The following is a 27,084-nucleotide window of genomic DNA, read 5'->3' on the forward strand; positions in this document are numbered from 1 at the left end:
ACCCTCCTGAGGGGGAAGAGGTGCTGTCGTACCTTCTTCATGCCTGCGTGTGTGTGGACCATTTAAAATCCTTAGTGATTTGGACACCAAGGAACTTGAAGCTCTTGATCCGCTCCACTGCAGCCCCGCCGATGTGGATGGGGGCGTGCTCGCCCCCCATTTCCTGTAGTCCATGATCAGCTCCTTGGTCTTACTGATGTTGAGGGAGAGGCTGTTGTTCTGGCACCACACTGCCAGGTCACTGACCTCCTCCCTGTAGGCTGTCTCATCGTTGCCGGTGATCAGGCCTACCACCGTTGTGTTGTCAACAAACTTGATGATGGTGAGGGCCACACAGTTGTGGGGTAACAGGGAGTACAGGAGGAGACTAAGGAGGGGACACACCGCTGTGGGGTGACCCTCACCAACTGAGGTTGGCCTGTCTCAAAGTCCAGCATCCAGTTGCAGAATGAAGTGTTCAGTTCCAGGGTCCCAAGCTTGGAGGGGGCTATGTTGTTGAATGCTGAGCTGTAGTCAATGAACAGCATTCTCACAGGTATGCCTCTTATCTAGGTGGGTGAGGGCAGTGTGGAGTGCAATTAAGATTGCGTCATCTATGGATCTGTTGGGGCGGTATGCAAATCGAAGTGGATCTAGGGATGATGGTGTTGATATGTGCCATAACCAGCCTTTCAAAGCACTTCATGATTACAGATGTGAGTGCTACATGGCTGTAGTCAATGGGGCAGATAGCCTTAGAGTTCTTGGGAAAAAGAATGATGGTGGTCAGCTTGTGGGGATAAACAAACTGGGACAAGGAGAGGTTGGAAATGACGGTGAATATGCCTGCCAGCTGTTTTGCGCATGCTCCGTGAACGAGCCCTGGAATATCATCCGACTCCGGGGCCTTACGAGTGCTGACCTGATTAAAAACCTTGCGTCGGCCTTGGAAAGTGTGGTTTTTGTTGAAGCGTGCAAAAAGTGCATTGAGTTCGTCTGGTAGAGACATCATTGGATAGATAACATCTGGGTCTTCCTTTGCAATCCGTAATGGACTGTAGCCCTTGCCACATGTGGTGTGGGGCGGAGCCTGTGTAATAGGATTCCACCTTATTCCTATAATTGTCCTTTTGCGTGTTTGATGGATCTGCAGAGTTCGTAATGGGACTACTCGTACTAGTTTGTGTCCTCAACCGTAGCCTCAGGGTTAGCTGCGATAGCCCTGTGTGTGGTAGCCCTGTCCTTTAGCTTAGCACCAACGTCCGTGTTAATCCAGGGCCCTGTCCTTTATCTTAGCACCAACATCCGTGTTAATCCAGGGCTTTTGATTGGAGAAGCAACGAACCTTCACTGTGGGGGCAACATCGTCAAAGTATTTTGTAATGAAGCAGGTGACTGAGGTGGTTAGCTTGTCGATGCTATCGGCGGAGTCCCAGAACATATTCCAGTCAGCGCCTGCAAAGCAGTCTTGTAGCATAGCCTCTGATTCGGAGGACCATTTCTCAATGGAGCGCCTCACGGGTACTTCCTGTTTGAGCTTCTGCTTGTATACAGGAAGCAGGTGTATAGAGTCATGATCTGATTTGCCGAAGGGGGTATGTGGGGGAGTATGGAATGTTTGCTTGTGGGTAGAGTAATTGTGGGCTAGGACTTTATCGCCCCTAGTGGCGAAAGAGACGTGTTGCTGGAAGTTGGCCATTACGTATCTTAATGATGTAGAATTCAAATCACCAACAACACGGAAAGCAGCCTCCAGGTGCATGGTTTCCAGCTTGTTTATAGCCTTGTATAGTTTGTGAAGTGCCAGCATGTTGTTTTTTTTGTCCTGACGTGGAATATACACTACATGACCAAAAGCATGTGGACAACTGCTCGTCGAATATCTCATTCCAAAATCATGGGCACTAATATGGAGTTTGTCCCCGTTTGCCGCTATAACAGCCTCCACTCTTCTGGGAAGGGTTCCACTAGATGTTGGAAAATTGCTGCGGGGACTTGCTTCCTTTTAGCCATAAAAGCATTAGTGAGGTCGATTTGTGCACAGGGGCATTGTCATGCTGAAACAGGAAAGGGCCTTCCCCAAACCTTTGCCACAAAGTTGGAAGCACAGAATAGTCTACAATGTCGTTGTATGCTTTAGCGTTAAGATTTCCCTTCACTGGAACTAAGGGGCCTAGCCCGGACCATGAAAAACAGCCCTAGACCATTATTCTTCCTCTACCAAACTTTACAGTTGGCACTATGCATTTTTAGCAGGTAGCGTTTTCCTGGCATCAGCCAAACCCAGATTTGTCCATCTTCGCCAGATAGCGAAGCTTGATTCACTGTGAATGGTGATCTTAGGCTTGTGTACAGCTGCTTGGCCATGTAAATCCATTTCATGAAGCTCCCGATGAACAGTTCTTGTGCTGACGTTGCTTCCAGAAGCAGTTTGGAACTTCATAGTGAGTGTTGCAACCGAGGACCTACAATTGCTACATGCTATGCCCTTCAGCACTCAGCAGTCCCGTTCTGTGAGCTTGTGTGGCCTACCACTTTGCGGCTGAGCCGTTGTTGCTCCTAGATGTTTCCACTTCACAATAAGAGCACTTACAGTTGACCGGGGCAGCTCTAGCAGGGCAGAAATGTAACTAACTGACTTGTTGGAAAGGTGGCATCCTATGACAGTTCCACGTTGAAAGTCACTGAGCTCTTAGGTAAGGCCATTCTCGAGGTCATCCAAGAGGTGGCCGGTTTTTCCTTCGCCCTAATCTCACCAGGGCTCCCCCTCTCCTCCCTGTTTTTGATAGGGTTAAAACATTAAGTTTAGGCATTCATTACAAATGGTTAAGGTAAGGGTTAAGTTTTGGAATATAAAAAAATAATAAAAAATTGTGTCTACCACGGACTGAACACACACCCTTCGGATCTGGCGTCATGGGATTACACCAATCCACCACCATTTAGCAAAACCCAAGCCTACTTGAAGGTAATATCACTCACTGTTACCCCTAGGTGCGGGTTTTGAAGACATTTCCCGACGTCCTCAGGACATGGACAGACGTCCAATTTCGAAGTCAGTCTTGAGCAATCTGGCTGGCCTATAGTGCACTATATAGAGCCTAGGGTGCCATTTGGGATTCAGATAAAATAGTAATAGTAGGATAGAACCGCTACAGGAGAAGGGCTCATACACCAGTGATCATTAGCAGAGTCTTATACTGAGACTATTAATTGTCATATTGAAACATATCTGAACGTTATCCCAATGTTTAAACAGCAAAGGAAACAAATGGGATCTGATCTTTTGAGTTTTGATTTATACCATATATGTACATGGTTCTCAATTCTGATACAATTCTCCATTATGCAACCTTTTTTGTTGTTGCATGTAACCTGCCGTTACCACAACAACCACCACAACATTTAAAGGAACAGTGATAGGATGTCTGCATGCTATTTCAGAGGCTACATCAGTGTGAATGCACAAATATGATATGGGTTACATGTAAAACTGAACGTGGACAGTAAGACAAAAAGATTGGATATGAGAAAAAAATCTAAATTGGGCTCATAGGATGACTGTGTAAACATAGCATATAGTGTTTTGATTTGAAATGCTGGGGCTTGTGGTTGAGGAGAAGTCCAAATTTAAAGACAGGAGATGGCAGAGGTGCGCTAATAATAGGAGGACTGTACTATTTTACTCTGATCTACTGATGAGTGGTGAGCTTTCAGGCGCTAGCGGCTGAAGGGGGATTCACCCAAGTGGGTGCTACTTGTTGGCAGTGAAAGAGTAGCTAGCTGGTCATTCTACCTACAAAGTCAAGTGGCTATGCTCCGGGATGGATGTGGATGGCTGTGAGGACGTCGACGACGGCAAGGTGCGCTCCTGAATCGCTCAGGACCTGTCTTCTGACCAACTATTCCCCCCTGGCTGTGACCGTCATGATGCTCCATCCCTGTGACCATGATTCTACCTCCCACCACTCGATGTTACCAAAAGAAGCTGCTTCAGCTCCCATGCCGACTTCCTGACATTGCTTCAGTAACCTTAACCATTCTGGCTTCCTGATTTAGTTTAATTGTATGTTCTTTAGTTTTGTCTGTATTGTATTAATATTTTGTATGCTCATGGATTTCAGTTTGTATTGTCTGCTTTAGTATATAAAAACTTGAGTGTAATAAAACTTGAACTTGAAATAGTGTAAATAGCTCTGATTATGGCTATAATAGTCACATTAAATGGCAATCCATCGATATACAATTCTCTGGAATGTGGCGCATTGTCAGGTGTGTGGTGTGTGCAAAGTGTGTGTGTGTGTGTGTGTGTGTCAGGCTGTGGGCGTTTCCACGTTAGATTTCCTCTTCACAGACAATCTCCTGCCACCACACACACACACATACATAACTGTGGGTTATCTGCCTGTGACTGCCTAAGCAAATCATGGTTTAGCTCAGCGATACAGCAGCAGTATCCCACAGGACTCTCACAAAGCCTCTACACACTCTACCTCACTGTGACTGTACATTACTGTGGTGGGGGAATTCATTTCATTAAATGTTTCATTTATTACATTTATTTGACAGGGACCATGCACATCAATTAGCATTTCTGTAAATGTGGCAGATTTTCCAGCTAGATATTTTTCAACTCTGTAGTCCCTGGGCAGGTATATAAAAGCACTTAAAATGGCATCATAAAAATGGTTCATATATTTAACCTGTTGGGTCTAGGGGGCAGCATTTGCACGTCTGGATAAATTTTTTTTACCCGATTTAATCTGGTTACTAATCCTACCCAGTAACTAGAATATGCATATACTTATTATATATGGATAGAAAACACTCTAAAGTTTCCAAAACTGTTTGAATGGTGTCTGTGAGTATAACAGAACTCATTTGGCAGGCAAAACCCTGAGACATTTTCTGACAGGAAGTGGATACCTGATGTGTTGTATTGACTTTAAACCTATCCCATTGAAAAACACAGGGGTTTAGGAATATTTTGGCACTTCCTATTGCTTCCACTAGATGTCACCAGCCTTTACAAAGTGTTTTGAGTCTTCTGGAGGGAGATCTGACCGAACAAGAGCCATGGAACGGTGATGTCCCATTAGACACCTGGCGCGCTACTTCATGTTGGGTACCCTCGTTCCAATACGTTATAAAAGAGTATGCATTCGTCCACCTTGAATATTATTCATGTTCTGGTTAAAAAAGGCCCTAATGATTTATGCTATACAACGTTTGACATGTTTGAACGAACGGAAATATATTTTTTCCCCTCGTTCATGACGAGAAGTCCGGCTGGCTTACATCATGTGCTAACGAGACGGAGATTTTTGGACATAAATGATGAGCTTTTTTGAACAAAACTACATTCGTTATGGACCTGTGATACCTGGAAGTGACATCTGATGAAGAGAATCAAAGGTAATGGATTATTTACATAGTATTTTCGATTTTAGATCTCCCCAACATGACGTCTAGTCTGTATCGCAACGCGTATTTTTCTGGGCGCAGTGCTCAGATTATTGCAAAGTGTGATTTCCCAGTAAGGTTATTTTTAAATCTGGCAAGTTGATTGCGTTCAAGAGATGTAAATCTATAATTCTTTAAATGACAATATAATATTTTACCAATGTTTTCTAATTTTAATTATTTAATTTCTGACGCTGACTTGACTGCCGGTTATTGGAGGGAAACGATTTCCTCAACATCAATGCCATAGTAAAACGCTGTTTTTGTATATAAATATGAACTTGATAGAACTAAAAATGCATGCATTGTCTAACATAATGTCCTAGGAGTGTCATCTGATGGAGATTGTAAAAGGTTAGTGCATCATTTTAGCTGGTTTTATGGTTTTGGTGACCCTGTCTTTGACTTGACAAAACATTACACACAACTCTTGTAAATGTACTGTCCTAACATACTCTAAATTTATGCTTTCGCCGTAAAACCTTTTTGAAATCGTAAAACGTGGTTAGATTAAGGAGATGTTTATCTTTCAAATGGTGTAACATAGTTGTATTTTTGAAAAATTTGAATTTTGACATTTATTTGGATTCAAATTTGCCGCTCTTGAAATGCACCTGCTGTTGATGGAGTGCACCACGGGTGGCACGCTAGCGTCCCACCTAGCCCCAAGAGGTTAAACATTGTGCATACATGGCTGATTGTCCTTCAGCCACACTCTCAACCATTGGCAAAGGATTGATAGGTTGCACAGCTCCATAATATCAATGGTCGATGTGTTCCAGACGTGAGGCTCTGCTTTTTCTTTACATGCTAACCTAACATGGCTGATAGAAATCAGTCAATCAGCATTAATATGCAACATAAAAACCATGCAGTCAGCCAAATAAAGTTTGACCAGTCTCAAAAAGCATGGATTCGGCTTTGTAACGTTCTTTTAGCTGTTCACAAACATGACATGAAGCATGTAAACATAGACATGCAATACCACGCTTAGCAGAGGTCATGATTGGCTGTTCCACTCGTGGACCTGTCCTGTGAGCTTTGTAACCAGCCAATGCTGTTTGAATGTTGCCTTCTATCAAAGTCAGTACATGTATTGTACATACAGGCAGTGTTATAAGGAAAGCTATAAGCATTTGTAACAGCTGTTAATATTAAAACTAGAGGTCGACCAATTAATCAGTATGGCCGATTAATTAGGGCCGATTTCAAGGTTTCAGAACAATCGGTAATCAGCATTTTTAGACACCGATTATGGCCGATTACATTGCACTCCATGAGGAGACTGCGTGACCGGCTGACTACCTGTTATGCGAGTGCAGCAAGGAGCCAAATTAAGTTGCTAGCTAGCATTAAACTTATAAAAAACAATCAATCTTAACATAATCACTAGTTAACCTGTCTGGGAACGACCCTAGTCAACAGCCAGTGGAATCGCGTCGCGCGAAATACAAATACCTCATAAATGCTATAACTTCAATTTCTCAAACACATGACTGTTTTACACCATTTTATAGATACACCTCTCCTGAATCGAACCACGTTGTCCGATTTCAAAAAGGCTTTACAGTAAAAGCAAAACATTAGATTATGTTAGGAGAGTACACTGCCAAAAATAATCACACTGCCATTTTCAAAGCAACTAGCATGCATCACAAATACCCAAAACACAGCTAAATGCAGCACTAACCTTTGACAATCTTCATCAGATGACACTCCTAGGACATCATGTTACACAATACATGCATTTTTTGTTCAATAAAGTTCATATTTATATATAAAAACAGCATTTTACATCGGCGCGTGACGTTCAGAAAATATTTTCCCTCAAATGCTTCCGATGATCAGCGCTACAATTTACAAAATTACTATACGAAAACATTGTTAAAATTTTATATTGCCATTCAAAGAATTATAGATTAACATCTCGTGAATGCAACCGCATTGCCAGATTTAAAAATAACTTTACTGGGAAATCACACTTTGCAATAAATGACGTGGTATGCTAGGCTAGGCGATACATGTTAGCGCCATCTTGGAACCATCTAAAATCAAATATACTATTGTAAATATTCCCTTACCTTTGATTATCTTCATCAGAAGGCACTACCAGGAATCCCAGGTCCACAACAAATGTAGTTTTGTTCGAAAAAGTTAATAATTTATGTCCCAATAGTTCCTTCTTGTTAGTGCGTTCCGAAGGCTACTCATAATGTACGAGGCGCACTGGACTTGTCATCACGAATGTGCAAAAAATATATATTTACGTTTGTTCAAACGTTGTATAACATAAATGTTTAGGGCCTTTTTCAACCAGAGCTTCAATAACATTCAAGGCGGACGATTGCATTGTCTTACTACATTACTAAACGTTTCGGAACAAAAGGGTTCCCATGGGCGCCCGCGTCATAGTAGTAATGGCCCTCCCCCTGTGACCAACATTCCAAGCCTCTCTTTGGGTCAGTTTCTACCATAGAAGACTCAAACCACTTTGTAAAGACTGCTGACATCTAGTGGAAGCCTTAGGAAATGCTAAATGATTAATAAGTCCCTGTGTGTTTCAATGGCAAAGGCTTGAAAGTGATTCCACACATCAGATTTCCACTTCCTGTTAGGATTTTTCTCAGGGTTTTGACTGCCATATGAGTTCTGTTATACTCACAGACACCATTCAAACAATTTTAGAAACTTTAGAGTGATTTCTATCCAAATCTACTAATTATATGCATATTCTAGTTACTGGGCAGGAGTAGTAACCAGATTAAATCGGGTATGTTTTTTATCCGGCCGTGCAAATACTGCCCCCTATCCCCAACAGATTACTACACATGGTTGATGATATTACTAGTTTATCTAGCTTGTCCTGCGATGCATATAATCGATGCGGTGCCTGTTAATTTATCATCGAGTCACAGCCTACTTCACCAAACGGGTGATGATTTAACAAGCGCATTCGCGAAAAAAAGAACTGTCGTTGCACCAATGTGTACCTAACCATAAACATCAATGCCTTTCTTAACATCAATACACAAGTATATATTTTTAATCCTGCATATTTAGTTAATATTGCCTGCTAACATGAATTTCTTTTAACTCAGGAAATTGTGTCACTTCTCTTGCGTTCTGTGCAAGCAAAGTCAGGGTATGGCCTTCCCTGTGGCTCAGTTTGTAGAGCATGGTGTTTGCAACGCCAGCATGATATGTGCAACGCCAGGGTTGTGGGTTCGATTCCCACGGGGGGCCAGTACAGAAAAATGCATGAAATGAAATGTATGAAATGTATGCATTCACTACTGTAAGTTGCTCTGGATAAGAGCGTCTGCTAAATGACTAAAATGTAAATGTAAAAATGGTATATGCAGCAGTTTGGGCTGCCTGGCTCGTTGCGAACTGTGTAAAGATTTCTTCCTAACAAAGACCGTAATTAATGTGCCAGAATTGTACATAATTATGACATAACATTGAAGGTTGTGCAATGTAACAGCAATATTTAGACTTAGGGATGCCACCCGTTAGATAAAATACGGAACGGTTCCGTATTTCACTGAAAGAATAAACGTTTTGTTTTTGAAATGGTGGTTTCCGGATTTGACCATGTTAATGACCTAAGGCTCATATTTCTGTGTGTTATTATATTATAATTAAGTCTATGATTTGATATTTGACAGAGCAGTCTGAGCTGTGGTAAGCAGCAGCAGGCTGGTAAGCATTCATTCAAACAGCACTTTCCTGCATTTGCCAGCAGATCTTCGCTGTGCTTCAAGCATTACGCTGTTTATGACTTGAAGCCTATCAACTCCCGAGATTAGGCTGGCAATACTATAGTGCCTATAAGAACATCCAATAGTCAAAGGTATATGAAATACAAATGGTATGGAGAGAAATAGTCCTATAATTCCTATAATAACTACAACCTAAAACTTCTGACCTGGGAATATTGAAGACTCATGTTATAAAAGGAACCACCAGCTTTCATATGTTCTCATGTTCTGAGCAAGGAACTTAAACGTTAGCTTTTTTACATGGCAAATATTGCATTTTTACTTTCTTCTCCAACACTTTATTTTTGCATTATTTTAACCAAATTATTTATTTGAGACTAAATAGATTTTATTGATGTATTATATTAAGTTAAAATAAAAGTGTTCATTCAGTATTGTTGTAATTGTCATTATTACAAATATATATATAAAAATCGTCCGATTAATCGGTATCGGCTTTTTTTTTGGGGTCCTCCAATAATCGGTATCGGCGTTGAAAAATCATATTCGGTCGACCTAATTTAAAACTAGCGTTAGGTTGGACCCTGTAGATTCATGATTACCAAACACTAAACTCAGTGAAATGCTCAGTGGGAAGTCAACATCCAGTTTCTCAAATCAAATCACTGCACAATGTTGGACGCACACACACACTGTAGTTTTAATTTCCTTCTACCAACTGTCTGACATCGATCTCATCCATCCAGGTCTCACTGACTGTTTACTCCAGGAACAATTAGGACTGTTCATCTAATTATCACTAGCCAACACATTGTCACAGTGTGTGTGTGTGTGTGTGTGTGTGTGTGTGTGTGTGTGTGTGTGTATGTGTGCTGCATTATTAACGCTGCATTTATCACCCCCAAATGAACCGCTAAAGACCTTTCCCTCAGCTTAGCGAGAAGTTAACTCTACACAAACGTGTATGTTCCTCTTTGCATCACTCATTGACTGGTGCTGACTGGAGACTGATCAGTGTGTATGTGTTTGCAACTTGTCAGAGCAGAAATGTCAATAAAGCGAATGCATATGCCGTCACCAAGGAGACGAGAGGTGGTGGTCTAAAATCAAGGCTGAGAGAGAAGGCTCGACAATGACAGAGGGGGAGGAGAGAGAAGGCTCGACAATGACAGAGGGGGAGGAGAGAAAGATTAATAATGAAAGAGGGAGAGAAAGAGAGATGGAGCTGGAGAAGAGAGAGGACAGAGCTAAAGATGAAGAGAGGGCAGAGAAGGAAAGAGACATATACAAAGCAATACAGAAAGAGAGAAGAGATAGAGACAGAGAAAGAGGAACAGACAGAGGTAGTGTGTTTTGAGTGCCAGTGTGCTTGCAAGCACCTCTCCTTTGAGCCTCTCTATCTCTGTATCCTGATCCTCCAATTGAGTGCGTAGTTGGTTGGCTGCCACCTTCTCTGTCTCCACAATCTGGACCAGGTGGATGTACTTTTGCATCAAGACCTCACGCTCGATGATAATGTCAGAGTAGCTGAGGAGACAGACACACAGGGATGATGTCACCGAGGGACCCTGGAGGACAAAAATACTCATTTCCGAATAGACCCTGCCCCCAAACCACTAGGTCCTTGTGTATATCTGACAGGACTGGAAAGGTATAATAAACAATATTTTTGTGGCTCTATACACAGAGGCAATGAGGGAGAGAGAAGAGAGGGAGAGCAATGAGACAAAAAGTGGAAGGAGGCCTGATAGAGAGAGAAAGAGCGGGAGGAGTAAGAAAAAAGTTGAGTGGGAGTGAAGGCACCTGGGTTCTGAGAGATAAGCAGGAGAGATGAGAGATAAGCAGGTTAAGAATGAGAGATGTAGAACAGGCAGGTCCCATGGCTATGTACAGGTATACCCACTGGGCTCTGGCTTGGTTGTTATGCAGACACAGCAACACACAACCATCCCTTCCCCTTCTCTCAGGAGGGTCTCTGTCTCTCTCTCTCGAACACACACAGTACCTGGCCTGTTGGATGGCCTCCACCCATTCATCACATTCATTCTCCTCCTCAGTCCGTAGCTCCAGAGGCTTCTGTCCATCATGGCCAAACACGATCAGGAAGTAGTGCTGCAAGAAGAGAGAGAGTGAGAGAGAAAGAGCGGGAAAGAGAGAGGGGTACTGTAGGTGACAACACACCTCAACATTCCTGAACAGGCTAAACATATAGAAGGAGAGGAAACAAGTCAATGACATACATATGTGTGGACGCGCTGGCACAAGCACCCACACACACACACGCGCACACACACAAAAGACAGGCTTGGGCTCAGCAACAGTAGAGCCAGGGGTCAAAAGAGTAACCATCAGCTTTGGCCTCACACGTGAAATACACACACACTTGCGCACGCTCGCGCATATGGTTTGTCTGTACACAAACAAACACCCAGAAAGGTTGTGTGTGTATGTTTAGACTGCAAGTGTGTCCTCCTGACACAAACAGGCTGTAACAGGGACGGACACACACTGCAGGCATGAATTGAGCCAAAGAATGGAGTCTGCATCCCAAACAGCAACCTATTCCCTTTATAGTGCACTATTTTTGACCAGTGCCCTATCCATGGAGAGAGTCTGCTGGCTGAGAAAACAATATATTACACTTACATAGCCTATGATCATCAACATCAGCCAGCCTGCTCTTTTCTTTCACACTTTCTCTCACTCTCACTCCCACTTCCCTCTCCCTCCCATTATCCTTGCTGAATTTTCCTATGTATCTGCCTTCTTAGCCTGGACGCGAACCAGGCTTCCCTAAAACGGGAAGCCTGGGGAAGTTCCATGGCAGAAATCAGCTAAAGAGGGGTCGGAACCTAGTGTAAATCAGTGACGCCTTGCAACATGTCAAACCAATCAAATGCCTTGCTTGGGCAGAGCTCCAAAGGTGCTCACCAGATTAATGCTCCCACATTCTCCTTCTCTACTCCCACTTCATCTCACACACCTCCACCTCTCCCTCACTCTCCTCCTCCTCCTCTCTTTGCACTCCACCTTTCCACCCACTCCAGCTGTCCTCTTCCTTCTCTTTGCCGCTCTCCTCTCATCTTCTCCAATTTGCTCCTCTTCAAAATTCTTAACGCTCACCCTTCTCTCTCTCCCTATTCCCCTTCGTTAGTGGTACAGGGGGGAATGAAACCGAACAGAATTAAGAGAACATCTATCCATGCTCTGTTTTCATGTCACCTTCATATAAGCCTTTAAATAAAGCCTGTATAGTGTTCTCCATCAACCATGATCTGTGCTGTCATACTGCCTTGCTTATAGGGTATAGACTGAGAAAGAGGAAGAAAAAGAGGAAGAGAAATAATGAGAACAAGAAAGGAAGAGACACAAGAGACATAAAGAAAGAGAAAAATAAAGAAATATAGAGAAAGAGATGGAAAGAGTTATAGAGAAAGTGCAAGTGAGAGAGATACAGAGAGACAGATGGGTATTGAGTGAGACAGAGCTGTCCTACATACAGTATATAATATCTTAACGGAGTGCTGTGCACATTTCCTAACTGTGTCACATCGCCTAACAAAACAATTTCCATGGCAACAAGATATTCAGCGCCTGCATGTGCTGCGTTTCACAGTGTTTTATATTTCCGTTCGTTTACCTCTTGACTATCCATCCCTCTATTTATCTTTTACTTTGAGTACCTTTATATCAGAAAAGTGATGAGGAGAGGAGAGGACACCCACACAAAGCACGGCCCATAAAAAAATATATATTAAAGTTGATGACTCACGTGATATTAGTTGCACCATGGATACACTTCAAAAACATACAGAAGTCACAGAAACAACTAATACAGATTACAATGTAAATTGTGCATACAATGCGTTTCAATAAGTCATCTTCCAGCAAAGCAACGGTATGTAACAGAAAGTAAGAATGTGACATTCCATTTTGTTATGCTATGTTGCATAACATAAAAGGAGTTTGGGCATAAACACACATTAGCCATCTCTTCTCTGTCCTCAGTACAGAAACACCACGGGCAGTTCAGGCTGGTCCATCTTTAGGCTAGTGGGCTGGTCTAAATCAGTGTTTTTGCACAGGATGATAATTATTTGGCTTATAAAAGCCTTTAAGATCCCGAACAATCATTCTGATTCCCATGGAAAATAGCTTTTGGAGTGACTAAAACATCACCCATAATATTTTTTCCCAAAATAAATGCTCACAATTTGATGTCAAACTACCATCTCATGTCAAACTACCAGGAGGCCTGGAAAGACAGACTGAGTGGGTGCCCCCACTGGTGCCCCCACACATTGACTCTGTACCGGTACCCCCTCTATAAAGTCTCGCTATTGTTATTTTACTGCTGCTCTTTAACTACTTGTTACTTTTATTTCTTATTCTTATTCGTATTTTTTAAACTGCATTGTTGGTTAGGGGCTTGTAAGTAAGCATTTCACTGTAAGGTCTACACCTGTTGTATTCAGCGCATGTGACTAATTCAATTTGATTTGACATCAAAACTATGAAATAACACATATGGAATCATGTAGTAACCAAAAAAGTGTTAAACAAATCAAAATATATTTCAAATAGCCACCCTTTGCCTTGATTACAGCTTTGCACACTCTTGGCATTCTCTCAACCAACTTCATGAGGTAGTCACCAGGAATGCATTTCAATTAACTAATTAAGGTGTGCCTTCATAAAAGTTAATTTGTGGAATTTCATTCCTTCTTAATGCATTTGAGTCAATCAGTTGTGACAAGGTAGGGGGTATACATAAAATAGCCCTATTTGTTAAAAGACCAAGTCCATATTATGGAAAGAACAGCTCAAATAAGCAAAGAGAAACGTCAGTCCATTATTACTACGTTGTAGCTCAAGCGTCTGGTGTACAGTAAGGAAAACAGAGTAAAGGGGGGTTTAATCGTTAATTGAGAGGTCTGTGTTGAGCCTCTCTACTCTCTTTCTTTCTTTCTTTCTTTCTTTCTTTCTTTCTTTCTTTCTTTCTTTCTTTCTTTCTTTCTTTCTTTCTTTCTTTATAATAGTCTAGAAGGGTCTGTTCATATTGTGTTCTGTGTCTCTCTAAAGACCATGTTCCTCAGCACTTGAAACAATTACACAGATCTGGGGAACAGAGATGCCACACAATGAGAGGTGGAGACAGACAAACAATGACAGGAGACAGATAAACACCCTCACAGAATGAGACACACACACAAATAAATAAAAAAATAGACAGGCGCACACACATTTAGACAGACACACAATGAAGTATGGAATGCCTCTTTGTTCAAAAAATAATTTCATGCTAATCATTATAGTCCCCCAGTGTGAGAAAGAGAGAGATACAGCATGATACATGAAACAATGAAACTCATCCTGGTTCCGCGCGCACACAGGTTAGTCATTATCAGAGGTGACATGACAATGACGTCAGGGTGATAAAAGGTTATTTTCTTAGAGGGAACAAGTTGGAGCTCTAATCAGAGGTGTTCATAGATATATGGAATAGAAAGATGACCAGAAATATGATTTAATTCCAGAAATACCCAAATAAGAGGGAAATTCAATCAGCTCAGCTACCCACTGAAGATGTAAGAGTATTATCATCCCAAGGGCAGTTCGGGCAAATGCCAGATGGGCCAGTCCATCTTTAGTCCTGTGGGCCCATCTAAACATGGGGTTTTAGCACATAATTATCATAATTTGGTTAATAATAGGAGCCTCAAGGACAAAAATGGGACAGTATGTTAGAAATTCCTGGGCCATTTTCTGGTCCCAGTCCATCCCTGGGCCTGGCCTGGTGGTTCAGTAGAGTCTGGTTTAAACATTGGAGAAGATGAGACCTGGGGGGACACAGTCCGTCTCATCTACACCTGCATCATTGCATGTGTTTTCGCTCTCAGTCTGGTAGGTCACATAGGCCTACACACACACAAGGGTAGCCTCAGAGAATAATATCGACGTATACGCTGATTCGGTGAGGGAATTTATAAGGAAGTGCATAGGATATTTTGTTCCCACTGTGAGTATTAAAACCTACCCTAACCAGAAACCGTGGATAGATGGTAGCATTCGTGCAAAACTGAAAACGTGAACCACCGCATTTAACCATGGCAAGGTGACTGGGAATATGGCCGAATACAAACAGTGTAGTTATTCCCTCTGCAAGGCAATAAAACAAGCGAAATGTCAGTATAGAGACAAAGTGGAGTCGCAATTCAACGGCTCAGACACGAGACGTATGCGGCAGGGTCTACAGACAATCACGGACTACAGCCACGTCACGAACACCGAAGTCTTGCTTCCAGACAAACTAAACACCTTCTTTGCCCGCTTTGAGGATAATACAGTGCCACCGATGCGGCCCGCTACCAAGGACTGTGGGCTCTCTTTCTCCGTGGCCGACGTGAGTAAGACATTTAAACATGTTAACCTTCACAAGGCTGCCGGCCCAGACAGCATTCCTAGCGGCATCCTCAGAGCATACACAGACCAGCTGGCTTGTGTGTTCATAAACATATTTAATCTCTCCCTATCCCAGTCTGCTGTCCCCACATGCTTCAAAATGGCCACCATTGTTCATGTCCTGAAGAAGGAAAAGGTAACTGAACTAAATGACAATCGCCCCGTAGCACTCACTTCTGTCATCATGAAGTGCTTTGAGAGGCTAGTAAGGATCATATCACCTCCACCTTACCTGTCACCCTAAACCCACTTCAATTTGCTTACCTCCCCAATAGGTCCACAGACGATACAATCGCCATAACACTGCACACTGCCCTATCCCATCTGGACAAGAGGAATACCTATGTAAGAATGTTGTTCATTGACTATAGCTCAGCATTCAACACCATAGTACCCTCCAAGCTCATCATATAGCTAGAGGCCCTGTGTATCAACCCCGCCCTGTGCAATTGGGTCCTGGACTTCCTGACGGGTCGCCCCCAGGTGGTGAAGGTAGGAAACAACAACTTCACTTCCCTGATGCTCAAGACTGGGGCCCCACACGGGTGCGTGCTCAGCCCCCTCCTGCACTCCCTGTTCACCCACGACTGCGTGGCCATGCACGCCTCCAACTCATCATCAAGTTTGCAGACGACACAACAGTAGTAGGTTTGATTACAAACAATGACGAGACAGCCTACAGGGAGGAGGTGAGAGCACTCGGAGTGTGGTGTCAGCAAAACAGCCCCTCACTCAACGTCAACAAAACAAAGATGATCGTGGACTTCAGGAAACTGCTGTCCCGTCCACATAGACGTGAAAGCAGTGGGGAAGGTGGAAAGTTTTAAGATCCTCGGTGTACACATCAAACTGAAACGGTCCACCCACACAGACAGTGTGGTGAAGAAGGCGCAACAGTGCCTCTTCAACCTCAGGAGGCTGAAGAAATTTGACTTGTCACCTAAAACCCTCACAAACCTTTACAGATGCACAATTGAGAGCATCCTGTCAGGCTGCATCACCGCCTGGTACGGCAACTGCACCACCCACAACCGCAAGGCTCTCCAGAGGGTGGTGCGGTCTGCACAATGCATCACCGGGGGCAAACTACTTGCCCTCCAGGACACCTACAGCACCCAATGTCACAGGAAGGCCAAAAAGATCATCAAGGACAACAAACACCCAAGCCACTGCCTGTTCACCCCGCTACCATCCATTCAGAAGGCGAGGTCACAAAGCTGGGACCGAGAGACTGAAAAACAGCTTCTATCTCAAGGCCATCAGACTGTTAAACAGCCATCACTAACACAGAGAGGCTGCTGCCTACATACAGACTTGAAATCATTGGCCACTTTAATAAATGGATCACTAGTCACTTTAATAATGCCACTTTAATAATGTTTAGATATCTTGCATTACTCATCTCATATGTATATATTGTATTTTATGCCATCTATTGCATCTTACCTATGCCGCTGTCATTGCTCATCCATATATTTATATGTATATATTCTTATTCCATTCCTTTACTTATATGTGTATTAGGTAGTTGTTGTGGAATTGTTAGATTACATGTTAGATATTGCTTGACTGTCGAAACTAGAAGCACAAGCATTTCGCTACACTAGCAATAGCATCTGCTAACCATGTGTATGTGACCAATAAAATTTGATTCGACACACACACTTGATTTCCCAGGTCTAAACCAGTTGCTAATTTGAAAGAAAGAACAAAGCGCAAGCAGACACTGCAGTTCCCAAGGAATGAGTAGCCTTATGTGGGCTCGACCAAGAAGTAAAATGAACACACACACACAACACGAGCCCTCCCTCCCTCCCTCACACTGATGGCTGAGTTATTGTTTTATGCCAGAGTACCTGCAGGGAGAATTACAATTACAGAAAACCATAATAGAGAAGAGCACCATGTGTGTGTGTGTGTGTGTGTGTGTGTGTGTGTGTGTGTGTGTGTGTGTGTGTGTGTGTGTGTGTGTGTGTGTGTGTGTGTGTGTGTGTGTGTGTGTGTGTGTGTGCTGCCAGAAATGAACAAGAAATCTACACACTCGGGTGAGATGTACTTAGCCAGCTAGATAAAACATAGTGCTAATAACAACCAGCTGTGTCTGTGTGTACGCACATGCTTGCACGTGCATGCGAGCGTGTGTTTTGTGACTGTACATTTTCCACAGGCAAAAGCATCATCTATAACATGGATCAAAAACAGTATGCAGTACATTTTCTATTTTTTATGAAATCAACATGAGCTGTTAAAAATATTATTGGCCACTATCAGAGCCAGAGCAGAGTTAATAAAACAATAAAAGTCATTGGTGGGGAGAAATGTTCTGGAGATAACTAGGGTAAAGGGGTGTGTTCATTTTTTCCATTCAACACTCCTCTTTACGGGGCAAACAGGGCATTCTAGGAGCATTATATTTATACACTTATCATGCATGCCAGGGTGAAATTTCCCCTATACAAAGATATAGGATCGGCATCCCCATTCCCCAATCCTAACCTTAAACATTAGTGGGCGAAATGCAAAACTGACCCAAGATCAGCATTTAGGGGCAAGTTCATTCCACTCCCTATCTCATACAGCATGCTAAATTACTCTAATCCAGGGCTCTCCAACCCTATTCCTGGAGAGCTACACTTCAGTAGGTTTTTGCTCCAACCCCAGTTATAAATAACCTTATTCAGCTTATCAACCAGCTAATTATTAGAATCAGGTGTGCTAAATTTGGGTTGAAGCAAAAACCTACATGATGCTAGCTCTCCAGGAACAGGGTTAGAGAGCCCAGCTAATCTGTCAATTGTTTTTCTTCTCCAATCTACTGTACCACCACTACTCAGTCAGTACATCAGTACTTGTGGCTGGTAAAAGGATAGTATACACTACGGCTGGAGTGGTGTAAAGCTCACGTCAATGGAGCAGTGGAAACGTGTTCTCTGGAGTGATGAATCACGCTTCACCAGCTGGTAGTCTGACGGACAAATCTGGGTTTGGCGGATGCCAGGAGAACGCTACCTGCCCCAATGCATAGTGCCAACTGTAAAGTTTGGTGGAAGAGTGGTGGAAGAGTGGAATAATGGTATGGGGCTGTCTTTCATGGTTAGGTCTAGGCCCCTTAGTTTCAATAAAGTGAAATCTTAAAGCTACAGCATTCAATGACATACTCTAGACGATTCTGTGCTTCCAATTTTGTGGCAACGGTTTGGGGAAGGCCCTTTCCTGTTTCAGCATGACAATATGCCAGTGCAAAAAGGGAGGTCCATACAGAAATGGTTTGTCGAGATCAGTGTGGAAGAACTTGACTGGCCTGCACAGAGCCCTGACCTCAACCCAATCAAACACATTTGGGATGGCTCTACGAGCCAGGCCTAATCACCCAACATCAGTGCTCGACCTCACTAATGTTCTTGTGGCTGAATGGAAGCAAGTCCCCCAGTAGAGTGACAGCTGTTATAGCAGCAAGGGGGGACCAACTCCATATTAATGCCCATGATTTTGGAATGAGATGTTCGACAAGCAGGTGTCTACATACTTTTGATAATGTAAGTGTATTATGGATGGAACTCTAGAGAATAACTGGATGTTCAGGGTTACTGTCACTCAGAACTCCACAACAACGCAAACGGTAGAGTACATAGTAGAACACCTTCCCAAAATGTTTTGTATTGTATTTATTAAGGATCACCATTAGCTGCTGCCAACATTCAGGTTATTACATGATATCATCTCTAGTTTGTGAAATATACGCCTCACAAGTCCTCAACTGGCAGCTTCATTAAATAATACCCTCAATGTCAACAGTGAAGAGGCGACTCCGGGATGCTGGCCTTCTAGGCAGAGTTCCTCTGTCCAGTGTGTGTGTTCTTTTGCAAATCTTAATATTTTCTTTCTATTGGCCAGTCTGAGATATGGCTTTTTCTTTGCAACTCTGCCTAGAAGGCCAGCATCCCGGAGTCGCCTCTTCACTGTTGACGTTGAGACTGGTGTTTTGCGGGTACTATTTAATGAAGCTGCCAGTTGAGGACTTGTGAGGCATCTGTTTCTCAAACTAGACACTAATGTACTTGTCCTCTTGCTCAGTTGTGCACCGGGGCCTCCCACTCCTCTTTCTATTCTGGTTAGAGCCAGTTTGCACTGTTCTGTGAAGTTAGTAGTACACAGCATTGTACAAGATCTTCAATTTCTTGGTCATTTCTAACATGGAATAGCCTTAATTTCTCAGAACAAGACTAGACTGACGAGTTTCAGAAGAAAGTCTTTGTTTATGGCCATTTTGAGCCTGTAATTGAAACCACAACTGCAGATGCTCCAGATACTCGTCAAACTAGTCTAAAGAAGGCCAGTTTTATTGCTTCTTTAATTAGCACAACTGTTTTCAGCTGTGCTAACATAATTGCTAAATGGTTTTCTAATGATCAATTAGCCTTTTAAAATTATAAACTTAGCTAGGATTAGCTAACACAATGTGCCATTGGAACACAGGAGTGATGGTTGCTGATATTGGGCTTCTGTACGCCTATGTAGATATTCCATAAAATAAATCTTACGTTTCCAGCTACAATAGTCATTTACAACGTTAACAATGTCTACACTGTATTTCTGATCAATTTGATGTTATTTTAATTGCCAAAAATTAGCTTTTCTTTCAAAAACATGGACATTTCTAAGTGACCCCAAACTTTTGAACGGTAGTGTACATTCTCAATGAAGTAAGCATTATTATATCACTACAATACATTTTCAAGCCTCTTAATATAGTAAAGAGGAGCCAATTGAAGATTGCAACATAATATTTATTACTGCTTCCATCAGCCACATACACTTATGTTAGCTTTATCAAAAGCTTTAAACCTTTACTCCACCTTTACTCCACACATAGAAAGATCTCCCTCACCCCTCCATTTCGCAAATCTGACTCGGTCCTCCTGATTCCTGCTTACAAGCTAAAACTAAAATAGGAAATACAAGTGACTCACTCAATATGTAAGTTGTCCGAAGAAGCGGATGCTAAGCTACAGGACTGTTTTGCTAGCACAGAATGGAATTTGTTCCAGGTGACTGATGTTTACCACATCAGTCACTGGCTTCATTACTAAGTGCATTGATGATGTCGTCCCCAGAGTAACCATCCGCACTGAGCTGCCGCTTTCAAGGAGTGGGACACTAAGTTTACAAGAAATTACTCTATGACCTCCAACGAACTATCAAACCATCAAAACATCAATAAAGGACAAAGATCGAATCCTACTACACTGGCTCTGACTCCCGACGGATGTGGCAGGGCTTGCAAACTATCACGCATTACAAAAGGGGAACCCAGCTGCAAACTGCCTAGTAATGCAAACCTACCAGACTAGATAAATGCCTTCTATGCTTGCTTTTAGGCAAGTAACACTTTCAAGAGAGCAACAGATGTTCCGGACAACTATGTGATCTCGCTCTCCATAGCCGATGTGAGTAAGAGTTATAAACAGGTTAACATTCACAAGGCCGGATTACTAGGATGCGTATTCAGAGCATGCGCTGACCAGCTGGCAAGTGTCTTCACTGACATTTTCAACCTCTCCCTGACCCAGTTTGTAATACCTACATGTTTCAAGCAGACCACCATAGTCCCTGTGCCCAAGAACGCCAACATCAACATTAAGTTTGTTGATGACACAACGGTGGTTGGCCTGATCACTGATGACGATGAGACAGCCTATAGGGAGGAAGTCAGTGACCTGGCAGTATGGTGCCAGGACAACAACCTCTCCCTCAACGTCAGCAAGACAAAGGAGCTGATCATGGACTACAGGAAAAGGAGGCCCAAGCACAGAGCGGGTCGAGAGCTTCAAGTTCCTCAGTGTCCATATCACTAAGGAATTATCATGGTCCACACACATCAACACAGTCGTGAATGCATCATAAGGCCTCTTTCCCCTCAGGATGCTGAAAAAGATTCGGCATGGGCCATCAGATCCTCAAAAAGTTCTACAGCTGCACCACTGAGAAAATCTTGACTGGCTGCATCACGTTTGGTATGGCAACTAATTGGCATCTGACTGCAAGGCGCTGGGGCTGAGCTCCCTGCCATCCAGGACCTGTATACCAGACGGTATCAGAGGAAGGCCCAAAAAATTGTCAAAGCCTCCAGCCACCATGGAGAATAAGCGCACCTCCTCCCAGCTGCCCACTTCACTGAGGCTAGCAAACACTGTCACCACCGATAAATCCACGATAATTGAGCATTTTTCTACGGCTGGCCATGATTTCCACCTGGCTACCCCTACCTCGGTCAACAGCCCTGCACCCCCCACAGCAACTTGCCCAAACCTCCCCCATTTCTCCTTCACCCAAATCCAGATAGCTGATGTTCTGAAAGAGTTGCAAAATCTGGACCCCTACAAATCATCTGGGCTAGACAATCTGGACCCTCTCTTTCTAAAATTATCCGCCGCAATTGTTGCAACCCCTATTACTAGCCTGTTCAACCTCTTTCGTATTGTCTGAGATCCCCAAAGATTGGAAAGCTGCCGCGGTCATCCCCCTCTTCAAAGGGGGAGTCACTCTAGACCCAAACTGTTACAGACCTATATCTATCCTACCCTGCCTTCTATGGTCTTCGAAAGCCAAGTGAACAAACAGATCACCGACCATTTCAAAATCCCACAGTACCTTCTCCACTCTGCAATCTGGTTTCTGAGCTGGTCATGGGTGCACCTCAGCCACGCTCAAGGTCCTAAACGATATCATAACCGCCATCGATAAAAGACAGTACTGTGCAGTCGTATTCCTCGACCTGGCCAAGGCTTTCGACTCTGTCAAGCACAACATTCTTATCGACAGACTCAACAGCCTTGGTTTCTCAAATGACTGCCTCGCCTGGTTCACCAACTACTTCTCAGACGGAGTTCAGTGTGTCAAATCAGAGAGCCTGTTGTCCGGACCTCTGGCAGTCTCTATGGGGATGCCACAGGGTCAAATTCTCGGGCCAACTCTTTTCTCTGTATACATCAATGATATCGCTCTTGCTGCTGGTGATTCTCAGATCCACCTCTATGCAGACGACACCATTCTGTATACAGCTGGCCCTTCTTTGGACATTGTGCTAACTAACCTCCAGACGAGCTTCAATGCCATACAACTCTCTTCCGTGGCCTACAACTGCTCTTAAAAGCTAGTAAAACGAAATGCATGCTCTTCAACCGATCGCTGCCCGCACCTGCCCGCCCGTCCAGCATCACTACTCTGGACGGTTCTGACTTAGAATATGTGGACAATTACAAATACCTAGGTGTCTGGCTAGACTGTAAATCTCCTTCCAGACTCACATTAAGCATCTCCAATCCAAAATTAAATCTATAATCGGCTTCCTATTTCGCAACACAGCAACCTTCACTCGTAAAACTGACTATCCAACCAATCCTTGACTTCAGCGATGTCATTTATAAAATAGCCTTCAACACTCTATTCAGCAAATTGGATGCAGTCTATCACAGTGCCATCCGTTTTGTCACTAAAGCTCCATATACTACCCACCACTGCGACCTGTATGCTCTAGTTGGCTGGCTCTCGCTTCATATTCGTCATCAAACCCACTGGCTCCAGGTCACCTATTCGTCTTTGCTAAGTAAAGCCCCACCTTATCTCAGCTCACCGGTCACCATAGCAGCACCTACCCGTAGCACCCGCTCCAGCAGGTATATTTCACTGGTCACCCCCAAAGCCTATTCCTCCTCATTATGGCGCACACCTGTCACCATCGTTACACGCATCTGCACGTCATCAGACTCACCTAGACTCCATCACCTCCCTGATTACCTTCTCTCTCTCTCTCTCTCTCTCTCTCTCTCTCTCTCTCTCTATATATATATATATATATATATGTCACTCCCTTCGGTTCCTTCCTATTGTTTCTGACTGTTTCATGTTGGTGAGTTGTTTGTGTTTCGTGTTTATTGTTTTGTTTATTTATTAAAACACTCACTCCCAGTACTTGCTTCCTGACTCTCAGCGTACTCGTTAGAGATTTAGTATTTAATATTTATTAGGATCCTTCTCTTCCTGGGGTCCAGCCTAAATCATAAATAAAACAATACATCATACTAGACATTATTACAGTATTGCACTAATATAAAAAAGTTAGAATATAAAATGTGTTTGTGTGTGTGAGTATGCTTGTGTGTGTTTGTGGTCATGTGTCTGTCTCTTCACAGTCTGTGTTGTGCCGTGAGTTGTGGTTTTATCTATTTTAAAATCTTATTTTACTGCTCGCTTGAGAAACTTGATGTAGTCATGGCTCTATTAGTACTGTGAGTCTGTTCAGGACTTGGGGACTGTGAAGAGACCCCTGGTAGCATGTCTTGTGGGGTATGTATGGGTGTCTGAGCTGTGTGTTAGCTGTTTGAACAGACAGCTTTCAACACCTTTCACAACAGAGCAGTACTTTGACCCAGGAGAGATTGACATTCACGTTATTGATATTAGCCCTCTGTGTACATTTAAGGGACAGATGTACTGCTCTGTTTTGCGTCAACTGTAATTATGTTATTTTTGCGGCACCATGTCAATTTACAATCTAGGGTTACAACAAGCAGTTTAGTCTCCTAAACTTGTTCAATTGCCACATTATTCATGAAGGCCCAGATTCTGACCCGAGTTAAGCATGCGTAAAAGGAACGTAATTCCCTTTTTATGCACTTTTCTCTCTGTGTATTCTGACCGTGAATGTAAGCTTAAAAATATTCACCCACTATTCATTTGAAGTTGTAGCTCGAATAAAGGAAGTGGCAGCGGTGTGATTACATATACGCCATATTCTGACCTTCACTTAATTCCGTAATAATTGCACCACATTTACCGCAAGGAAACATAGCAATTGTTTTAGATTATTTTTTGTTATGATCCCTGGAGACAAATGTGAAACCAGCCATATGGAAGCAAACTGAAAATCATATCAACATGACATGTATTGCGGCCCCATTTCCACAGTGAAATAGGACATAAATAGCTATGCTGTTTAATAATAATTGTGTGCCGTCATAATTTGCATGGGTGAAATTTGGAGACCCAAACTATAAACTTCTGTAGGGCTGAACCTGCCGAGTAGATTTATGCTCTTTATAATCCAGGCTGTATCACAACCGGCCGTGATTGGGAGTCCCATAGGGCGGCACACAATTGGCCCAGTGTCGTCCGGGTTTGGCCGGTGTAGGCCGCCATTGTAAATAAGAATTTGTTCTTAATATTAGCTACTATTGGGAGCCACCATCAGTACATCCATTTATTTTTGCATCATTCCATTCCATGTATCTTTCTTTCCTCTGTTACTTCCTTGTAAATTGTTCCTGAGGGTTTCTAGCATTAGTGGATCATAATAGACTAATATTGTGCATTAATTTAGAACATGTAGCGTATTTGAATAATTTATAAACTCAGACCACACGTAGCAGGTTAAATCTGGAGCCTGGCACATGGTTCACGAGGACTACAGTTCCATGATTGGCTCAGGGAGAAAAAGGTGGCTCAGGGAGAAAAAGGTGTAGATACACGTGCAGAGCGCAGCAGGTGTTTATTTCTCCTTCGAGGAAGGCAGGAATCGTGGTCACAGGCAGGCAATGGTCATACACAGGTAGGCAAACAGGAAGGTGAATCAAAACTAGGACTGAAGGCTAACTGGTTCTCACAAACGAGCTAAGAAAAAGCTTAATAGAGTCAATGAACAATACCTCACCAAGGCACAAACAGAACGAACTGAACTAAATAAGGAGCTGATGAGACCAGGTGAGAAATGAACACAGGTGAAATCAATGAACAAAAATGAAATACAGGGCTACGTTCAAGAACACAAAAAAACAGGGCTACATTCAAGAACACAACGAAACAGAACACAAGGTTGACTAAGAAAATAAATACAGAACCTTACAGCGCAGTGTGCATTAACAGCATGCATTGACAAAGAAGCAAGGATCTTAACAAATAGCTCTTCTTCCATATCATCCAAGAGAGGTCCATGCAGTCCAGACATTTTGATTGCTATACACTATCAGAAAGAGCCGATTCCAAGATTTTTAATAAGCTATTTTTGCCAAACAACAATACAAATCGTGCAGAAGGTCTCTGTTTCAAAATATACAGTAATGTTTTCCTAGAATAACCATGGCACCATGCATTCCTCATGTTAGTAGGCTACTGGTGACAATCAGCAAAATTCACTTGGGATATTCCATTATATTCTTACTGTAAAATATGTGTGTTGACTGTGGTAAGGCAGGGCCTGTGATGTCTGCGAAACAAACAAGTTGATTTAATTAGCATGGCGCAGCCATAGCCTTTTTTTATTTCACCTTTATTTAACCAGGTAGGCCAGTTGAGAACAAGTTCTCATTTACAACTGCGACCTGGCCAAGATACAGCAAAGCAGTGCGACAAAAACAACAACACAGAGTTACACATGGGATAAACAAACATAGAGTCAAAAACACGAAAGAAAAATCTTTATACAGTGTGTGCAAATAAAGTAAGGAGGTAAGGCAATACGTGGTTGCGAAGTAATTACAATTTAGCAATTTACACTGGAGTGATATGTGCAGATGAGGATGTGCAAGTACAAATACTGGTGTAGAAAAGAGCAGAAAAACAAAAACAAATACGTGGATGAGGTAGGTAGTTGGTTGGATGGGTTATTTACAGATATGCCGTGTAGAGCTCCAGCGATCGGTAAGCTGCTCTGACAGCTTACATTTACATTTAAGTCATTTAGCAGACGCTCTTATCCAGAGTGACTTACAAATTGATGCATTCACCTTATGATATCCAGTGGAACAACCACTTTACAATAGTGCATCTAAATCTTTTAAGGGGGGGGGGGGGGGTTAGAAGGATTACTTTATCCTATCCTAGGTATTCCTTAAAGAGGTGGGGTTTCAGGTGTCTCCGGAAGGTGGTGATTGACTCCGCTATCCTGGCGTCGTGAGGGAGCTTGTTCCACCATTGGGGTGCCAGAGCAGCGAACAGTTTTGACTGGGCTGAGCGGGAACTGTGCTTCCTCAGAGGTAGGGGGGCCAGCAGGCCAGAGGTGGATGAACGCAGTGCCCTTGTTTGGGTGTAGGGCCTGATCAGAGCCTGAAGGTATGGAGGTGCCGTTCCCTTCACAGCTCCGTAGGCAATCTCCATGGTCTTGTAGCGGATGCGAGCTTCAACTGGAAGCCAGTGGAGAGAGCGGAGGAGCGGGGTGACGTGAGAGAACTTGGGAAGGTTGAACACCAGACGGGCTGCGGCGTTCTGGATGAGTTGTAGGGGTTTAATGGCAGAGGCAGGGAGCCCAGCCAACAGCGAGTTGCAGTAATCCAGACGGGAGATGACAAGTGCCTGGATTAGGACCTGCGCCGCTTCCTGTGTGAGACAGGGTCGTACTCTGCGAATGTTGTAGAACATGAACCTACAGGATCGGGTCACCGCCTTGATGTTAGTGGAGAACGAC

The 27,084-nt window shown here is 43.1% G+C and overlaps 1 protein-coding gene across 1 annotated transcript in view; it reads right to left on the reverse strand.

The window, feature by feature from the left end:
- LOC145850490 (ras-specific guanine nucleotide-releasing factor 2) overlaps positions 1-27,084 on the reverse strand; it is a 63,852-nt gene that overhangs the window by 5,773 nt on the left and 30,995 nt on the right. The window contains exons 2-3 of the mRNA XM_082968386.1: positions 11,170-11,276; positions 10,544-10,691 (exon numbers count right to left, since the gene is read on the reverse strand). Coding sequence (XP_082824512.1) covers positions 10,544-10,691; positions 11,170-11,276 — 255 coding nt within the window. The remainder of the gene's footprint in view (positions 1-10,543; positions 10,692-11,169; positions 11,277-27,084) is intronic.

This window comes from Salmo salar, chromosome 24, assembly GCF_965601325.2.
Source record: "Salmo salar chromosome 24, fSalSal1, whole genome shotgun sequence".
Lineage (NCBI taxonomy): Eukaryota > Metazoa > Chordata > Actinopteri > Salmoniformes > Salmonidae > Salmo > Salmo salar.